The sequence below is a fragment of the Amaranthus tricolor genome, chromosome 5, assembly GCF_026212465.1.
Source record: "Amaranthus tricolor cultivar Red isolate AtriRed21 chromosome 5, ASM2621246v1, whole genome shotgun sequence".
Lineage (NCBI taxonomy): Eukaryota > Viridiplantae > Streptophyta > Magnoliopsida > Caryophyllales > Amaranthaceae > Amaranthus > Amaranthus tricolor.
Window position 1 is genome coordinate 27,441,557 of NC_080051.1, and position 18,785 is coordinate 27,460,341.

General features: G+C 34.4%; 1 protein-coding gene across 3 annotated transcripts in view; it reads left to right on the top strand.

Moving 5' to 3' along the window:
• The first annotated feature begins 2,093 nt into the window (after positions 1-2,093).
• LOC130813856 (piezo-type mechanosensitive ion channel homolog) overlaps positions 2,094-18,785 on the top strand; it is a 31,620-nt gene continuing 14,928 nt past the window's right edge. Inside the window, exons 1-13 of one of the 3 annotated variants that reach the window (XM_057679753.1) lie at positions 2,094-2,579; positions 4,745-4,825; positions 5,231-5,390; positions 5,492-5,649; positions 7,846-8,002; positions 8,105-8,291; positions 11,882-11,997; positions 13,901-13,985; positions 14,381-14,596; positions 14,667-14,844; positions 16,129-16,257; positions 16,389-16,562; positions 17,495-17,725. In XM_057679753.1, the coding sequence (XP_057535736.1) occupies positions 2,531-2,579; positions 4,745-4,825; positions 5,231-5,390; positions 5,492-5,649; positions 7,846-8,002; positions 8,105-8,291; positions 11,882-11,997; positions 13,901-13,985; positions 14,381-14,596; positions 14,667-14,844; positions 16,129-16,257; positions 16,389-16,562; positions 17,495-17,725 (1,921 nt within the window). In that variant the 5' untranslated portion in view covers positions 2,094-2,530. Of the gene's footprint in view, positions 2,580-4,744; positions 4,826-5,230; positions 5,391-5,491; positions 5,650-7,845; positions 8,003-8,104; positions 8,292-11,878; positions 11,998-13,900; positions 13,986-14,380; positions 14,597-14,666; positions 14,845-16,128; positions 16,258-16,388; positions 16,563-17,494; positions 17,726-18,785 lie in introns of those variants that run through there. The other 2 variants (XM_057679756.1, XM_057679754.1) reach the window with 2 other exon arrangements.

Here is an 18,785-nt window from a genome sequence, read left to right on the forward strand (position 1 = left end):
AGTTGCTCAATAAAACCGAACTTGACCCGACTGTAAAACAACCAACATAATCCATAATCAAATCTTAAGGAGTATTTCAAGTATAATCTACCCTTTAGTTTTCAAAAAAAAAAAAAAAAACAAAAAAACAAAAAAACACTTCCTTAAATAGAAAAACGACTATTTTCCCATAATATAGCCCAAAAACAAAGTAATTCCCACTTTGCATTAATTGGGAAAATATTTCCCACATTACCGTCCACGTAAGATAGGTTTGGGAATTTTTTTTTTAATATAACCGCTAGTTGAAATGGCGGTTTTGTTTAGGAATCTTAAGTAAACCGCTATATGAAATGGCGGTTTACATGAATTACAATTTTTTAAAAAAAATAAAAATAAAAATTTAATATAGCAAACCGCCACTTGAAGTGGCGGTTTTGTAGCTGTACAAAACGACTGCTTCTGTTTTTATTTGGTCACTTCATCTCACTTGTTCTTCCTTCCTCCTTGCTGCCGGTTCTGCTTTAAAAAAAATTTTCTTCAATCCTCATTTACTTTATATTCACAATTCCTCTCATTCAACTAAATTAATCAACTACATTCTCATCTTATCCTTCTTTACTTGTTCATTTTCATCATCATTTAAGGTATTTATATAAACCCTAATTTATTTCAATTTGCAAAGTGAATATTTTGTTCATTATTGTTGTTATTTGAAGTTATAAATACATTGATTTTTTGTTACATTCTATTTATTTCATTTAAGCTTACGTTTTACACATGTGTAGTTGAATTTTATGATTTGGTTTGTATGAATATAAAGTGTTTGATGAAATGCTTCAATGAAAGTTTATTACTTTGTTGGGTTAGTTTAATGGTTTTAGTATATATTAATGGTATTTTTAGCTTTATATTTGAATTGAAAAGCATGTTTGTGTTTGCAGAATATGGATCATTATCCCGTTATAGTGTATTGGGGTGGGTGGGGAAGTAAGTCATACTGGATCTGATGTTGTGTATAATGGATGATTAAATACAGTGATGTTTATCCATCGTCAGAATACTAATTTTGAGGTGTTTCATAGCAAAATCTGTGATGTAATTGGTTGTGATTGCAACTCTTTTATGTTAAAAATGGAGATGAAGTACCCGGTGATTGGGAAAAATGTGTTAGTCCCGATTAAGAATGATGAAAGCATAAGTGCTCTTGCTTATGCGGCATCACAAGCCCCTGGAACGGCAATGGAGGTTTATGTTGAATTGGTTGCAAATTTGAATAATGCGAGGGAAGTCATGACTAGCATGAAACTTCCTGAATCATGTCCTAGTGAACGCCATGATACATTCACAGAAATGTTAAGTAACCCAAATTATGTTAATGAGCACTTGGATGAGCTTACCTCTCTAACTCATTCACGTGGCATTGGTGGTGGTGTAACGAACACCTTCTCCACGACTCACTTGGGTAGGCGTAATGCGAACGAGGTTGATTCTTTAGATCAGGAGGATGAGCATATTGATTCTGATTCATGGCGATCATGGCGATGCCGGGCCCAGTTGATCCATCAGTGCTTACGCTTCAGGCAACACACAGGAGCATAGCTGCGTGGGAGGGCTCCACTGACCAATTGGTTACTCATCCACCGGTGCGCAAAACAAAAGGGGCCGGGGGTTGTTGTGTAACAAATTTTGTATATTCTTATATGATTTGAACTTCTTGTATGATTTTCTATGATTGTAGTATATCTTCGCATTATTTTCATAATTAATTTTTTCAAATCAAGCTGGTTCGTAATTGATTATTATGGAATAGATGTTATTGAACTAGTTTAATGCAGGTTGCGTTCACCATTTGAGGGAAATGAAAAAAAAAAAAAAAAAAACCAAGACCAAACCGCCACATGAGATGGTGGTTTGCCTTGACCAAACCTCCACTTCACGTGGCGGTTTACTGCTTAATGTAAACCGCCATCTCAAGTGGCGGTTTGGTCTAAAAAAAAAAAAAAAATTTTTCACGTGGACGGTAATGTGGAAAATACTTTTCCACATAATGCAAAGTGAGAATTGTTTTTTTTTAAGCAATATTACGAGAAAAGAGCCTAGAAAAACAGAATCCTTACTTCACTCCAATATAACAGACTTGTGCTAAACGAAAAGGGGCACGTCTTGAAAGTTGAATTGTGGATTCGCGGAATTTAATGTTTCTTCTGACTGCCGATCACATTCCTATTTCCCCCCCTTCTACCGAGTCCTTCACCCATCGATTCAGGTGACGTTCGCCTGAGACTGGTATACTTCTCACGAGTGCTATATTATTCTCAATTGCTCTGGAAGACTGGAATTTCGGGTTTAATAATGTCTTACGAACCACAAAACTGAAAGCTAGATTCATTACATGAATTTCAGGGATCCCCTCAATCATCAATAAATGATTGATTGCGTAATCTCTGATTCAACTCATTTCGATTGATTCCTTTGATGCTTTCGCTCGTGAACAAATGCCCATTTTTTCTCTAGGCATTCCCATCACTGGTTGGCATACCATCTAAATATGGAGAATTTCTTCTGTGGATCTTTGCTGCTATTTCTACTTTTAGCAGGTATTCCTAGTTTTTTTTTTAATTTTTTTTTTTGGTAAAACTTGAGTCATCTTCGCTTTTGTAATATAATGCTGTTTTTGTAGTCGGGTCTTTAATTTTATTGTTTTGGCCATGCGAATTTTACAGATTTGTTTTAGCTTTTGAGTGTAATGGACTAAATGTTGATGTTCTAGAAACTTATGTTTTGTTTAGTAGCTTGAAATGTCATGTCAAGTTGGTGATGAGCCATTTATAGGGCGGAGCAATAATACACATAGACCGCCTAGTTAGGGAGCCTGTGTGGTCGGTGCATATGTCCAATTCCACCCTGTTTCATTCCTACATTGGGTAGCCAACTGTATTAGGCTTTTTTGTAACTAACTATCTTATAGATATCCTATATAGATAACTAACTTTTACTTGGTGTTGCTGTTGTTGCTGCAATTGTGAAACAATTGTTCATCCTGTTTAGGTGTTAGAGATAAATGGATAGTTACATGTTAGTGACCTTCCCCCATCACTGCATCATGATTAGTGTGCCATATTTTTCACATGGCATTGGAGTTAAAAAAATGTAAATATGTAAATTATTTGCATCCTTTTGTCGAAATGTTTTGTAGGAACAAAGTAAGAACTTTTTTAATGTAGGAAACAGAACCAGATCAGAAACTTTTGTTGTTGGCTAGAGTTTTGATGTACATGATAGCTATATTAACCTTGATCAGAATGAAGTAGCTCACTAGATCACCGCTTGACTGTTAATTCATCCTACAATTCACTACTCATAGTTCATTTGGTTATTAGAGTGAAGGGACAAAGTCCAAGTAAATAGTAGGTTATATATAAACATTTCTAACTGAATTGGGGTGCCAGTAGGCAAACTTGGGACTGTTAATCCTAGGGATTTTGAAGTCATGTCATTGTCTAATACCGATAATTTTTGCTGTTAGCTTCAGAGTTATGCTTTATGACTATTATGAGTTGTAGGCTAGAATCTGTGTGCTGCACCGGTGTGTACTCAAGTAATCAACACTTATGATTATACTTTCTCCAGCGTAGAGGTTCACTTTGATGAATGACATGACACATTTCTAATTGAATTGGTGAACATTTTCCAAATTTTTTTAATGATTAAAGTTTATCACAATGAGAATGACATGACACATTTTATGAAAATTTAGACTATTACTGTATCTACCATTTAGTACCAATAATCAAATGGGTATGGAGAGTAGGGGAACAAATCAACATAGAGATTTTTGTCTTTGGCCTAGTCTTGCCAAATTTGCAGTATGATTTGATATGTGGAACGTTACGTGCATTTTGCTTCATTTTATCTTAATTGAACAAAAGTATATCAATTTACCAATTTGCACGTAATAATCTTCGTTTGCATTGGACCGTAATTAGTGGGGTTTTAGCAAATTATGTCAATTCTGCTCGTACTTAATTCAAAATAGTTGCTTTTTGTTGTTTTTAACCTAGTAGGTCATGTATCCTAGTTATTTGGATACATGTTCAAGTAGAGGATGTACAAGTAAATATTGCTAAAGATGGTTTATTTTTCTTGCATAATTCATACATGAATTTCCGTATCTAGTTCTACATTTTTGCATCCTTCCATTAATTTCTCAGATTAATTATTGTTATATATGTTATACTCCATCCTTTGCAATGAAGTTGCTACAATTTATTTTTTTGGATTGTCCTTAGGAATTTGCTACATTTCTTATTTTGGCAATAACCCTACATTCTCTCTCTTTGTCTCACCCACAAATTCAATTTCTCTCTTCATCTCATTCACATATTTTGTTCAATAACTTTGTTTGTTGTCTAATTTTTCCACTAACAACAACCAGAACTTATAAAACAACATCTGTGCAAAATAGCAAAATAAATTGCACAAAGGAATAATCCTTTTTGATTGTAGATACTTCAAAATCATGAAGCTATCAATATATGATAGTTTGTGATAGCTAGCAAGGTTAGTTTGCTTCCAGCTGGTTTTGTGATATTTTGAAATTTTTTTGTACCTTGCTGTGAGGTTGTATATATTCTATATATTTATCGGTTGTGTTTACATGCTATCATAGTGTGTTGTATTTTAATTATTCTACTTTTTACTTATTGGATTAAATTAAAGTAACTTTTGCAATCGATAGTCCTCATATAGACTTTTTTTGCAGCTGCTATATTTAATTGGAGTATAATATCACTAGTATATTTGGCGGTGTTTCTTGTCCTTCAATTCAATCTTCCAAGAAGAGGTGAGTTTTACGTTATTTTGTTCTTTAATTGTAGTTTATGCATGATTTGTTGAAGCTAGTATTTTTTGCTATTTCCATTTCAATAATTGCATAAATTGTTGATAACGTGCTTGTTTTATTGTTAGTTTTTAATTCTAAACACTACCCTCCACAGTGTAGTAAGGGAGAGCAAAGCGTAACATCTTTAAAATATGAACCTTTTGAAATTTAGCGAAATGTGCTACAAATAATTGGCTCAACTTTTTAAAAGCATTAACACTGCATCTATTCTCCAAAGAAATGATTGCAAGGGAAAAGTGTATGAATGATTCAATAACAATCACAAATTCATTCTGTAGGAATGAGGTTATCATGTGTAATACTTGTATGCATGACTTATTATCTTTTCTTTTGCTTTTTGGACAGATTTTCGTTTTTGTTCGTTATATATGTTTTTGTGGGGATGTGGCATATATTCACTGCTCATTGCTCTTCTACAAGCAATTTTTGTTGTCATATGGGTAATCAAGGAGGGCAAATGGTCCCTGGCAGACTCATCGTGGGTGAAGCTGATTGGGTTCTTGAGGTAAGAGAATGACTGCAATTTGCTACATCCTTGATAAAAATTTAGTGCCTGCGCTATTGCACTTACCTAATTTTACTGGTTATATTCATGTCCTGCTACAGCTTCCAGTCATGGAGATCTCCGACTGGAATATTCTATTTGGTTTTACAAGTACTAGTGGGCGTTGTTTGTCTAGCTTGGATATATCAGCACAAACTGGGTATGGTCCCTTGGCGAGGTTCATGCTGGGGGAACTTCTTGTCATTTTTGGCGCAATTAGGTACTTGTGAATGCGTTATTTGATCTTTTATCTTTTCTGTGTTTTTTTATTTTTTATTTTAAAAACTTGCTTATGCTTCTGTTATACATGAGAAATACTGCAAAAGTACACATGTTTTTGGAAAGACTTAAGTCGACAAGATAGAGTCAAATAAAAAGAAGGAAAAATTACCCATAATAATCCAACCTTTTCATGATTTCCTTATAATAATTCCACCTATTGATTAACCATGAATAATCCTAACTTTGGGGGTATTTATTCGGAGTGCACCAATGTGTAACCAGTTGCCTGTTATGTCATTTTGCTTCAATAAAAAAGGAAGCAGGAAAAGGTTGCACCTCTACATGTTCTAACATTCAACTTTACTTCTCGATATATTTATTTTTTGGGAATACTATTCTTTGTCATTGCTAACCAAAGTAATTTTCTTGGTACCCTGTCGTGTGATTTTTTCAATTCAATAAAAACCATGTGCATGTTTCTTTTTCTAGCCCTATTCTATTCCATCATTTGTCTCATAATATGAATTGCTTCCATTATAGATCTCCTTGGCATAAATTTAAATTGGTTTTCTGATATGGAGTTACATCTCCTCATATGTATCTCTATCACTCTTTTCCATAACGTAATAGTATGGCTTATGAGTTTCATTCCTTGAGAGTTTTAGCAATCAAAGGACTTCTCCCATAATCATGAACCAATTATATAGGAAATAAAAGACGTGTAATATATCCTTTGTTCTATTTAATGATCTTGTTATTTACTGTGTTATTTAGGCTCAGTGTAGCCGAGATCGATGGTACAACATGCTGACCGCAATCTGGTTCGATCCCTATTGCGGGTCGTTCATGCTCTGGATCGCTTGGATACGCGATCTGGGTCGCCACTTCAATCGACCTGTACAACCCATAAAAACTAATAAATTTGACGAGAAAAAAAAGAGAGAAAGAGAAAATAACAAAGAGAAGAAGAGATAAAGGAAAGAAGAGAAAAAATAAAAGAAGAAAACTTAACTTTGGTGTGTATTGTATCAATGGTTGATGTGGATGGTGTGGAAGAACATGAAGGGAGTAGTTACATGCCATTCTTGCCATTTCTTTTTCAGTGTTGAAATTTCCTCTCTCATCTACCTTTTCTTTTTTGTTTTCTTTGTGAGTTTTTAACTTCATCGATCCTAGTAGCCCTACTTTGTAGGCATGTGCAACAATTGAAGTTTCCATTTTTTAATGGAGTACGAGTAGCTTTATTATTCAATGTCTTTTCATTCTTTTCAATGTCCATTCTTTCTTTTTCCACATTTTTTCTTTACTCGGAGTTGTAATGTATTACTAGTTGGCTATTGCTTGGATTATTAGTTTTCTTTCACTTTTCCTTGACAAGTGCAACCACTTGAACATATAATTATTGAACTTATTTGCCTATTTATCTTTTATATTTTTTTTAAGTTCAGATTATTTTTCCTTTTCTTTTTTTTTTTTACTTCTTACTTTTCTAATTATTATTTTATGCAATCATTCCCAACTTGTACCTCAATTCGGATTGAATCGTTCCGTGATCCAGTAAAACTCAACCCAAAATCTTGTCGGATCGATCTCTGATTTTAAAATTTCGTGAATTTCGTTCCCAATCCCATTCCGACTTCCGCGACCCAAATCGATCCTCAATTCTGGTTACAATGTTTAGGCTATGCCACAACAAAAAAATTAATAAAAGGAAATGTTGTTTCATTATATTATAATAAAAGCTAAAATTTTTGATGAAGAATATTTGATACTCCAATCTTTTTTTTGTTTCATCTTTCAATATTAAATGGCTTAAAAAGGATTTATACATTATTTATTCTCCTTCAGTAGAATTTTTAGTTGGGAAAAGAAGATTCATTTATATCTGCATTTGTTATTACTTAGTACAATGTTACCTGCTTTTTTTTATATTTTATTTTCTTGTTTCTCCCATAAAGCAAACAGTGCGATAAAAAAATGAAGCATAATGATTGAGATTTGAGATATATATGTAAAATCTCAGCGAGATATTTTCCAAGGATGAACATTCAGATTCTTTTTGCCATTGTAGTTTCTATCATTTTGTACAAATATTCACTTGAAGTGTTCATGTTTGGCTTAAATTACTTGCTGAGCTGTTCTTTCTTTCTTTTGAGATTCATGTAGCTGAATACTGATTTCCTTGTTTTTAAAGGTTCGTACATCAAGGTTGTGTCCTGCTTCTTGTTGCCTGCCATCCAGTTGGTAGTGGGGATAAGCCATCCGTCTTGGGTGTCTTTGCCCTTTTTCATCTGTAGCTGTGTTGGATTAGTGGATTGGTCTTTGACAAGCAATTTCTCAGGTCTTTTTAGGTAAAATTCGGGCATTCGGCCACCATTGTTTCATACTTTCTTTTTCCATTATTTATAAACCTACATAACTTAGCGTTGATTTTATTATTTGTTGTCTTGAAGGTGGTGGAGGTCTCTTCAGCTCTATTCTTGCTTCATTATACTCCTACTTTATATTCATCAGCTCCCTGTACTTTTCCCCACATTGCTTCAACAGATAGCTAACTTTATTGGCCTTTACAAGATATCTGTGGAATCTGGGTGGCTGGAAATATGTTCTAGCCTTTCCCTCATTTTTTTCTACACAACGGTATGCATATGAATTCTGCTATCTTTAAGAGTAGTAAAAGTAATAATGGTGATTTTATTTTCTCTTGAGTTGCACATATGCCATCCTTTGTAGGAAATGATCCGAGTTATTACCACTGAAGTTTGTTTCTGCTTGTTAGTGTAATTGGAGGAATCAAAAACCTCCTATAAATTTTGTGTTTTGAGATACTGTCATGGCTTCTCTAACGCAATCACACTTTATTGGCTTAAGAACTAAGGAGTTCTATTTGTGTTGCTATCAATTAAAAAATGCATTGGGAGATTGGGAATATCTTTTGGGCATAAAGCAGAGCATAGCCTGCAATTTTACCAGCTTCCAAGGGCTAATGGCAATGAGCTTCTATCTTGGTGACCTTTACATGTACTCTCAAGTCTTAAGGTGCCCTGGGGCTCAAGTTCATAACTCCTTTTTGACCCTATGTTTTTTAATATCAAAGCTTATGATTATGAAAAAGGTTCTGAAATTTCCTAACTCACCCTCCTTAAAACCTAGCAGCGAATTTCTCTTCATCACCGTAACTAAATAGGAAATTGAAGGTTACTCAGAAAATTTTACACCTGTTATTACTATGAAGTTTATACAGTTTTTATTAATTGGTGTTGTGGAGTGAAGAATTTTTGTGTGTGAAGAGTAAACAGTAGTCAATTTCAGATTCAGTAGGATATTAGGATACAATGTTTACGTGAAAACTTGCCTCACAGCTAGATATACCCAATGCTGACAAGCATATGTTAGGTTACTGAGCTTCATGTTAATATATTGTATGGAATACGACTACCATATATTAAGCTAGAACAATACTAACTATTAGTCATTTTGCTTTTGCGGACTGTAAAAATTTTCATCAATTACTTATAACTACAAACAGAAAGGATTTCGATAATTTTGTAAGCTCTTTAATGCTCTGTTATTCAGGAGCGTAATGAACAAGAAACTGCCTAAAATAAAGAAGTCTAAATTGTCCAAGTAGCTTTATATCAGCATGAATTAGCCAACAAGTATAACCAAGTGATCCCTGTTTAAATATATACAAACAAGACAAAATGTTCCACTTCTTGAGCCTCGAGAGAAAAAACTTCAATGTACATTCGAAAGGACATATATGTGCTTAATAAACAGGACAGCTCTAACTCCTGAAGCTGAAGTTTTCTTTCCAAAAAATAAATCAAAAAACGAATCAAACTGAAATTCTCACCAAAAAATCAGAAACAAATGCGTGAAATATTGAATGCTAGCAAGCCAATTTGATTCCATCGCACACAAATTTTCAAAAATACAAGTTAGAAATAATAGTATTTAAGACCAAGTAATAACACATAAACTTGTTTTAGCAGAACAATACACAAATTTTCACCATATGGAGATTTATTCCACTGAATAAGGGCCCATGCCGTTCTCCCCATGTTCACATTAGTTTGATTCATTTAATGTGGTTGATTTCAAGGCATCATTTTGATTCACGTTTTCAATATTCTTTTAGTGTCCTATTCAAAACCTGGTTCCTAATGCAAAATACGGTTTTGGTCACGGTCGCAGTATTAGACGCGAAACAGATTTCGTGATCAACGAGGCCTATATATTTCGGTTGTGGTAAACCCAAAAACCTTTACAATATGGTCACGATATGATATGGAGTAAAATGAGGTTGTTCCTTAACACCCGCTTTATAACAGATTTTGAACTTATCCCACAGCAAAACTGCGCTATGTAACTTGTGATGAAAAGTGGAAGAACCTGAAGCTGTAGATTGTCAGAGGCAGACGTATATAGAGAGAAATTGTTGAATGTGTGACTCTCATAATCTCATTATTTGGGTGGTATAACGATTCTCTTGTAGTGAGTGTTGTGTGTGTTTGTATGTGAATATGTTGGCATGGTAAAAAGGGAAAATGTAGATGAGGCAGCATGACAGAATTAGTCCAGAAGCTGCCACTGTGCGCCGATCGACCGAGCAGGTTGGCTCGACCCACTCGAGCGGATACTTGATTTGCCTGCTGAATCTTTTGTCTTATTTCACATATTCTGTGATATTTGGACTGCCTTGGTCTGCTGTTTTAGCGGGACTTTTCCCATGTCCTAATTTGTCCCTCACATGTATGTATACTCAAGAATACATCATTTATCATACAAGTGAGTATGAGATCCTTGTATTTATCAAGTGGGAAGATTAATCTAGTGAGAGAGAGAGAGAGCGAGCTACAAAATTATGGTTTAGTGAGGAAATTTGGGGATTTTCAACTTTCTCTTAGAAATCCAATAGTGTGTGACTTCACTTGTTTAGAGTTGGATTAGGGTGTAATCAAGAACTCTATGCACAATAAGATTGTCTTCCGATTGTATAGGTGGGGTTTTATAGTTCAAGATCAATTTCATGTTGGGATTATCCCCACCTTCCAACTTGTGTTCTTTCTCTTTGTTCTTGCATTTTGATTTCTTTTCTATATTACTTTGTTGTTCTTCAATCCACCATATATGAGTTTTGCTCTAATAGAGATAAATGTAGATAGAAAAATGGTGAAAAGCAAGATAATCACAAGATTTTGAGGTGCTTATTTTCTCCCAACTGAGTTAGAATGCTCGATACTAAACACAAATGTAATATGATATCCCTCTCCTTTCCTTTGCCCCTATTAATTATTTTTTGCATTTTTCTACATTTTATTTTTTTGATAAAGAATATATATTAATAAAAATAGAAAGTAAGCTTAAGGGACAAGATCCCCCATTCATGAAATTAGTTACAAAATAACCTTCAGTTCACTTAAAAATAGATGTGGCTTCGGCAAAGATTTCCTACATTTTATTTTTGCTTCGAAAATGATCTTTTGTAAGCTATTCCGAGTTGACATTACCCATAATACACTCCTTTCTTGGTTCATCAAAGTCTGACTGTAAGAAATCAAAATTTTGACTTAAAAAGAGTCGAAAGTAAAGAGAGCCTCATTAGAGTAAAACCTCCTAGTTAAGGTTGTAGAGTTCAAAAATTGTCATGTTAAAATTGTGTTAGCTCTATGTCTTTGCTAGGCTAATGGTGTTAGGATGATTCTGGTCAATTTTTGGGAGAATGGTGTTGATTAAGCCGTCTCTACCTGAATTAGGTTGAAGATGTCTTAAAGGTAAATGAAAAAGTGACTTTTACGTCTTAAGAGGTAAGTATTTTTTTGTTCCATGACATATGATATGCACAAATTTGTGCTTTGTGATCAATCTCATCCAAAAGTCAAAGAGGTTTTAAATTTCAAATTAAGTGCCTATTTTCATTGAATTATTTTCCAACGTGTGGTTTGTACACGATGTTTGGTTCTATTGTAATCAAGACCGTCTTACGCAACCCAAGTGTTTGGAATTTTTTTGATTGATTGTTATGCGTATTAACACAACTTGCTTAAAATGCAATTTCAAACAATGATTTGAATGAAGGTGCAAATGTGTCTTTTTGCTTTTGAACTTGTGCTTATTTATCTAACCGCTTGGCCTGTCTATATGTATTCACATCTAGTTATTCTCATCTAGTAAGCATTTTTTTGAATTGTGTTGACTGCTCCATTTGTCTTTTTTTCTTTAAGTAGCTATCATTTGTCAAAAATGATTTGGAGGAAATGGAATTCATGATGTCAAGCACAGAAAGTGATTTGACCGAGCAACTTCTTCCTGCGAGGCATTCTTTTTTTATTCGTTTGTCAAGGTATCTTATCTAACATACTTTTTGTTCATTATCTGGTATTAATTACTATCATACTTTACATACAGTCTTTTCGTCCTTTTTATAGTTTTACCCTCACCCTTATTCTTTATGTGGAATGTTGGTTAAACAATAAACTTTAGTATCAAAAATGGCTTCAATAAAAGTATTAGGTACGTAGTGTGCTATTTTCCTGTATTACATTTTTGGTTTTACAATATTTTATTATCCCAGTGCTATAACGTGGATTTCACCTTGGCGGCTTTTTTTTTGTTTTTTTGGGGGGGGGGGGGGGAGTGGATGTACCAATTTTATCCTTGTAAAATCAAGGTTGTTTAAGGTTGATCCATGATATAACTAAAAATTAACATCATTGCATGAATAAGTTCTCATAACGAGCCATTTAACTTTAGTTTATTATTATCAACTTTTTTACTTCTCATGTTGATAAGTTCTTATACCTTTACACAAGTCTATTTAGCGAATAGTCAATTACACTTTTTATTCCAGTAATAACAATTAGCGTAAAATTAATTTGATGCATGCAACGTCAATCATAAGATGCAGTGATGCACCGATTAAGGGATGTAGAGGAATTTTTTTGGTAGAAGTATGGAGTCAAAAGCGTAGTGCAAAAACAAGGCCATATCGTATCGTATTGGCCATATTGTAAAGGTTTTCAAATTTACCGAACTGGTATCCCTGCAACGTAAAGGTGTAAAAAGCCCCGTCTTTTAGGCCGCATCAAACAATATTTTATGGTTTAGGCCGATATTTGGCTGTACAATAACTGCATCACCCTAGTTATTGCATCATCATGTTTGTTATCGCAACCGCGACCGTTACCACATTTTTGTACTATGGTTAAATGGACTTGGATGTAGATAGTTGAAAAAATATATATGATATTTTGTAGATTGGTTTGGAGGAGTGTGTAGACCTTGATAGAGGTGAACAATGGAAGAGGCTCTTTGGAGGAACATAGAAAGATTCTTGGTTCATGCAATTGATCCCAAATTAAGGCTTTTTACATTGTTGTTATTAAATTTGAGATTTATTCTTTATATTAACTCTACATCCCATGAGGTGAAGCGTAAAATACTTGCTCATTTGGCTTCACATTTGGGTGATATGGCGTGTGGCGTCAACCTAGAAACCCTTTGCATGCTTATCACTACACTCGAGTGTGAGCATTGCAACATGTCACTGAGTAGGGTGCGCCCCACGTTATGCTGGTTGTCACCAACTAACCTACCAAGACCTTTCTCCTTTACCTGGGCTTGGGATCGACAACGTATGGTAGAGCACTATTGGTTGGACTTTAGTAATGTATGTATATTACTTTTTATGAGGAATTTGGTGGAAAGGTGATGAGAGGGAGAGCAAAAAATCCATCTTCTATTGTTTGAATGAAAAGTGTGTTAGGTTGGGAAGAAGGGATATGGGAAGATTCTTCTCCTTCTAATTCTGATAATCTAAGACTTCCATTGTGGGAAAGTTTGGAGAGAATATACTTTTTAGAATAAGGCATTGGACAATGAAAATGTAATGCTATGGTAATTGGTCTAAATGGGCAATGACTTTTGTTCGGCAATAGATTACGACCGTTGCTGAATAATTATAGTAATATATTGCAAATATGTTTGATTATGAAGTGCATTCACCTTAATGTTTGGGCAGAGAACTTAGAAGAGTATCAGCGTCATTGTAAGGATATTATATAGGAATTTGTGGGATTTATTAATGATGTAGCAGATATTTTTATACCAATGAACAAGGTAAATTTGACTTGTTCATTGTCTGCTTTTAAAAGAAAAATCTAATTATTTTAACGTGAGCCCTGGGGTCTTGAGGTATAATATGTTGCATTGCATAATGAATCTACTAAGACATGTTATTTGTGTAGGTCAGGAGAGAGGCATACCAATGTTTTGGTGAAAGCTGCTGTTTTTCGGACTTTTACCATCAACTTTTTCACATATGGTTTCCCGGTAACTATCTTGAACTTTAAACTGTGATCAAGTTTTGGAATCTTTGCAGTTTTTCTTCGATCTTGAAGAGGCATTATATGGTATCTCATTGACCAAATTTCTGTATGTGAACTTCTTTACATGGAATTATTGATGTGGACCTCACTGTTTGCTGGTTGTTCATGACCTACTAACTGGTTTTTGGGCGTAAGAGTCTGTAGACTTATTGTTGAGGTGCAGAGTGTCTTCTGTACTTTAATACTTTGAAATTCAGACAAAAGATAGTTAGCCTTCTTTAAGTTGAATATGTTGATTTTTTTTTCTGGAGAAGTTGACGTGTCTCTTGATTTGGTTAATTCTTGTAAATTCTTCATTTTGGTTAGTTCTAATAATCTTTTTACTTTTGAATATGGCAGCTATCCTTGGTTGCTCTTTCCTTCTGGAGTTTCCATTTTGCAAGTATATGTGCTTTTGGATTGCTGGCATATGTTGGCTACATTGTATATGCTTTCCCATCACTATTTCGTTTGCACCGGCTGAATAGTCTCTTGCTTGTGTTCATACTCTTGTGGGCTGTCAGTACCTACATATTCAATGTGGCATTTTCAATTTTGAATTGGAAATTAGGGAAGGTAATCTTCTACTCTTGTGCTACTGAATAAATTTTTTCTAATAGATGTGTTTAAAGAAGGAAACTTGCAGGACCCAGAGATCTGGGAGCTTGTTGGTTTGTGGCGGTACTCAACTCCTGGATATTTCCTGATCGCTCAATTTGGTCTTGGTTTTTTGGTTGCTGTTGGTAATCTTGTGAACAATTCAGTGTTTACATACCTCTCTAATGAGAATGGTCATATTCCAAATGGTGGCTCTACAATAGAAGGTAGTCTGATACAATTTTTTGTGATCCTTTGACTGCAACTGTTTCCTACTTATGAATTAGCTTCCCATATATCTTTGTGTGCAATGAGTTTTAATTCCTGATTATATATCAGTTTATTTAGTCATATTCTTTGGTTCCCAGAGTCGCAAAGGACAAAAGTTCCTGTATCATTGTCTCAATTACACTTTTACGGGATAAATTTTCCAGAAAGCCCTAACGTTTTTGAATTTTTTTTTCAAGTTGTTTAGAATCAGCATTAAGGGTAAATACAAGAGAAGTGACAGGATTAGCCCTTATTAAAGAATATTTTGTTCGTTCATCAAATCTAAGCATCTCTTATTGTTATTTTCCATTTATAGTTTATCTATGTTCTATTCCACAAAAACATGCTAATAGTTAGTAATAAATCATTAAAAAAGTATACAATAGAATACCTTGAAAGGGTCATGTCCTCTCCCTTTCTCAATGATCCTTTTCCCTTAAAAGATTTTGTAGATAATTGTCATGGGTCGTTTCTCAAGCTACCTAGTATCTTTCTAGGACCACACAAGGAGTCCTATAGAGGAGCCCCATGTGTTACTTGCATGTGATGGGTAAGACCTGAGTTGTCATTTCCTATAGGGCTCGAATGTGCCTGAAACTTGGGTGAAAGCATAGGAAATGCATGGAAGTTGCTAGAGAGGATATACAAGGCTCTTATGAAGATGTTTTGGTCAGGTTTAAGTTACAGTTCGGCTCTAGAAAGTTCCTGGAAATGCAATTAGTGATTGCATTCAGACAGTGAGCCAAAGGGTTCAATACCTGTGGGCTGTGGCTAAGAAAACTCTCGTGCTTTAGCCTTGTTTCAACATTCAATTTCAATTTTGGTTGAATTTATTGTTACTTTGTCTATTAAGAACAATCAATCAGTAGATTAGTCAAAGTAATCTGGGTCAAGTCGTTTGGGTCTAAATAGGGTCATTTGATTTTGGAACTAGTGTTGGAAGGGAGATTTGGGTTGGGTCAATTTATAGGATATACTCCCACCATTTCGGCAACAACTCCCCATTTCTATTTTGGGTCAATTCATCAACAACTTCGCATGTCCATTTTGGGTAAAGAAAATTTACCAAAGGAAAAACTTGTATGACTAATGTAATCTACTTAGGAAGAGATCTCAATGTCAATTGCTTGTCTCCAAGTATAAGTGCTTATATTTTCTCCTTTGCTTTGTCTATACTGTTTCCTTTTACCCCCTTTTTCCATCTCTCATGTATTATTTCTTTCTATATGCTGAACTTACAGTTAAGGAGGAGACCAAGGTGCTTATGGTTGCCACAATTGCTTGGGGGTTGCGGAAATGTTCTCGGGCTATCATGTTGGTTTTGATATTTCTTATAGCCATGAAGCCTGGATTCATGCATGCTATTTACAGTACGTAGACGGGATAATTTTCATAACGTCCTTTTTTTAACTCATTTGTCATGGGTGGAACCTTAAGTCATGAATTTTTTGTAGAGTGTTTTTTTTCTAAACGTTAGCTGATTAAGTTTCCCCTTGTGCAGTGATATTTTTTTTTATATATCTCCTGGGCCACAGTATCAGCACGAAGATAAGGCAGGCATTAATTCTTCTGTGTGAAGCTCATTTTGCATTGTTGTACATTCTTCAGATAAATCTGATATCTAAGAATCTAAAGCATGAAGGCTCGTTAAGCAGGGAAATTTTGTCACAACTAGGTACTTGAATATGTTCTTTAATTTCTATTTGTGTCCCTTTCTGACATTCTACCTCAGCAATCCTACTGTTTTTTTACTATGAATCTATGTTACTTGTATACGTTATGTTGGCTGACCTACCAATGCCTGACATGACACAACAGACATGGAATCCATATCGCGGATCGATTAGGTGATCTGTACTTGGATTCTAAAACAAGTGGATATAGAAGGGAAAAAATTATCATATTGCTAATGAAAATTTGGGGCTTTATTCATTAAGGAGAGGCGAGTACGTAGAAAGCCCTTCTACGCCCTTTGCCCCTACAACTTGTCTGCCTTGTCTATTGTTTTTCTTCTTTCTCTCTTTTTCTTTCTGCGCAACATGTTTTTAGATTTGAATTTCTTTTCTTCATTTTCCATGTCTTTCTTTTTCTTGTTTTTCCTGATCACGTGATTACTTGGAGTACTTTTTTCTCTTTACCCCATTATCACATGGGTAGTCTTTCTGCTTTTTAAAGCTTTTCGTTTAAGGTTTTTGCAATAATTAAACCCGTAATAATTACTTGCGCCTGTGCTTGGAGCATATTTATTTTGTACTAAAAGGAGGCTAAATATTTAGTTTTTAATATTTCCAGAATAAAGTATAGTAAACAATCACGGACAAATCAATTATAACCTTTGTTTCCTCTGCTCTCTCATGTTGATTTGTTTTGGTTATTGTAGTTGACCGGTATATTGGGATTAAGGCACTGGCATTGTTGTTTTTGTTGTACTAATTGTTCATGTCAATGTCCTTGTCTAAATCTGGAAAGTGTCCCTGTGTCCAAAAATTTCAAGCATTATCTAGTTGGACATTCATAAACCGACTTTTGGATGTGTCTAGGTAACATAGCTTTGATTGGCTCTTATTTGCAAAGATATTTTAATCAGGTTTATCTGCCTTGATGCAGGTCTTCTAGATTGTGATAGCTCATGGGAGTTTTTGGAAATAGCTCTTCTTGCATGTTATTGTGCCATACATAATAATGGATTTGATATGCTGTTTTCATTCTCAGCATTTGTACAGCATACACCTTATCCTCCAATTGGTTTTAGTGTGCTTAAAGCTGGTTTGAACAAGTCAGTTTTATTGTCAGTTTATTGCTCTTCATCTGATGGGGACAGCAATAGTGGAACTTCTGGTATGTTAATTTCAACGTGCTATTAAAATACTCTCTTTCTAGAGTTACTTTTGTACAGGCTGACACTAACCTTGTCTTTTTAAACAATTACTAATCTTTTTTTGTAAATTGATTCTGGTTTGAGAGGGGAAGGAATATTCAGTGATGGTCGTTCCATGTATTATTTTGGAAAGTGAAATTTTCAGTTGTTGTATTGCCCTCCATTTGTTAGTCTACTATAATTATGAGATTTTACATTTTCCACATGACATGCATGTCTGAGGCACTAAAACACCCTGGTTAGCGGGATGATTCAATTGCAGCCTTTGCAGGTTGTGGTTTATTATAAAACTTAAGAGTGTGGATTGTTCCAAATGAGGGTTCAATTTTTTTTTTGTCGAAATGTTACTTTTGGGGGTTATCCAATTTCATCCTCAATAGGGTTCTATGGAATTTGGCAGGGATTACCTTGCATTTATGTTGCAAAATTTTAACTGATTACCTTTAAATTAACTGGGTAGTTATGAACCTATTAGCAAAAAAGGACCCATTGTGTATAGTTGTATATAAGTAAAAGTTAGACTAGCCGTCTGGTTCATCATGTGAATGGAAAGTAACCATTGTAGAAGTGAAGTTAATAAATCTTTGATCAACTTAAAAGTGAGAATTTATTTGAAATCCACTTTTGATAGAATAGAAACAAAATAGAAAGTGAAATTCAATTATTGTACCAGCTAGAATGAATACTTTCATTTAACTTTGATTGCGATTTACAAGTCCATCTTTTACTTGAAAGGCTCATCATATGTTCGACATTACAATGCTCATTATATATTTGACATTTTTTAATTTTGAAATAAATCACAACATATTTGAAAATTGAGATAGAATGAAATTAAACTTGCACCTTTTTCTTAGGACTTACTAAAATAGACAAAATTTGGACTATTGCCTTTGTCAGATAGGAAAAATTGATTTCAGCTCCCTCGTGTGACTTGACTTCCTCCAAAATTGTTTGTCTTTTGCTAAAAGCCAGAAATAGTGACTTGATAAAATGGCTGTACAGAGTTTAACGTCAATT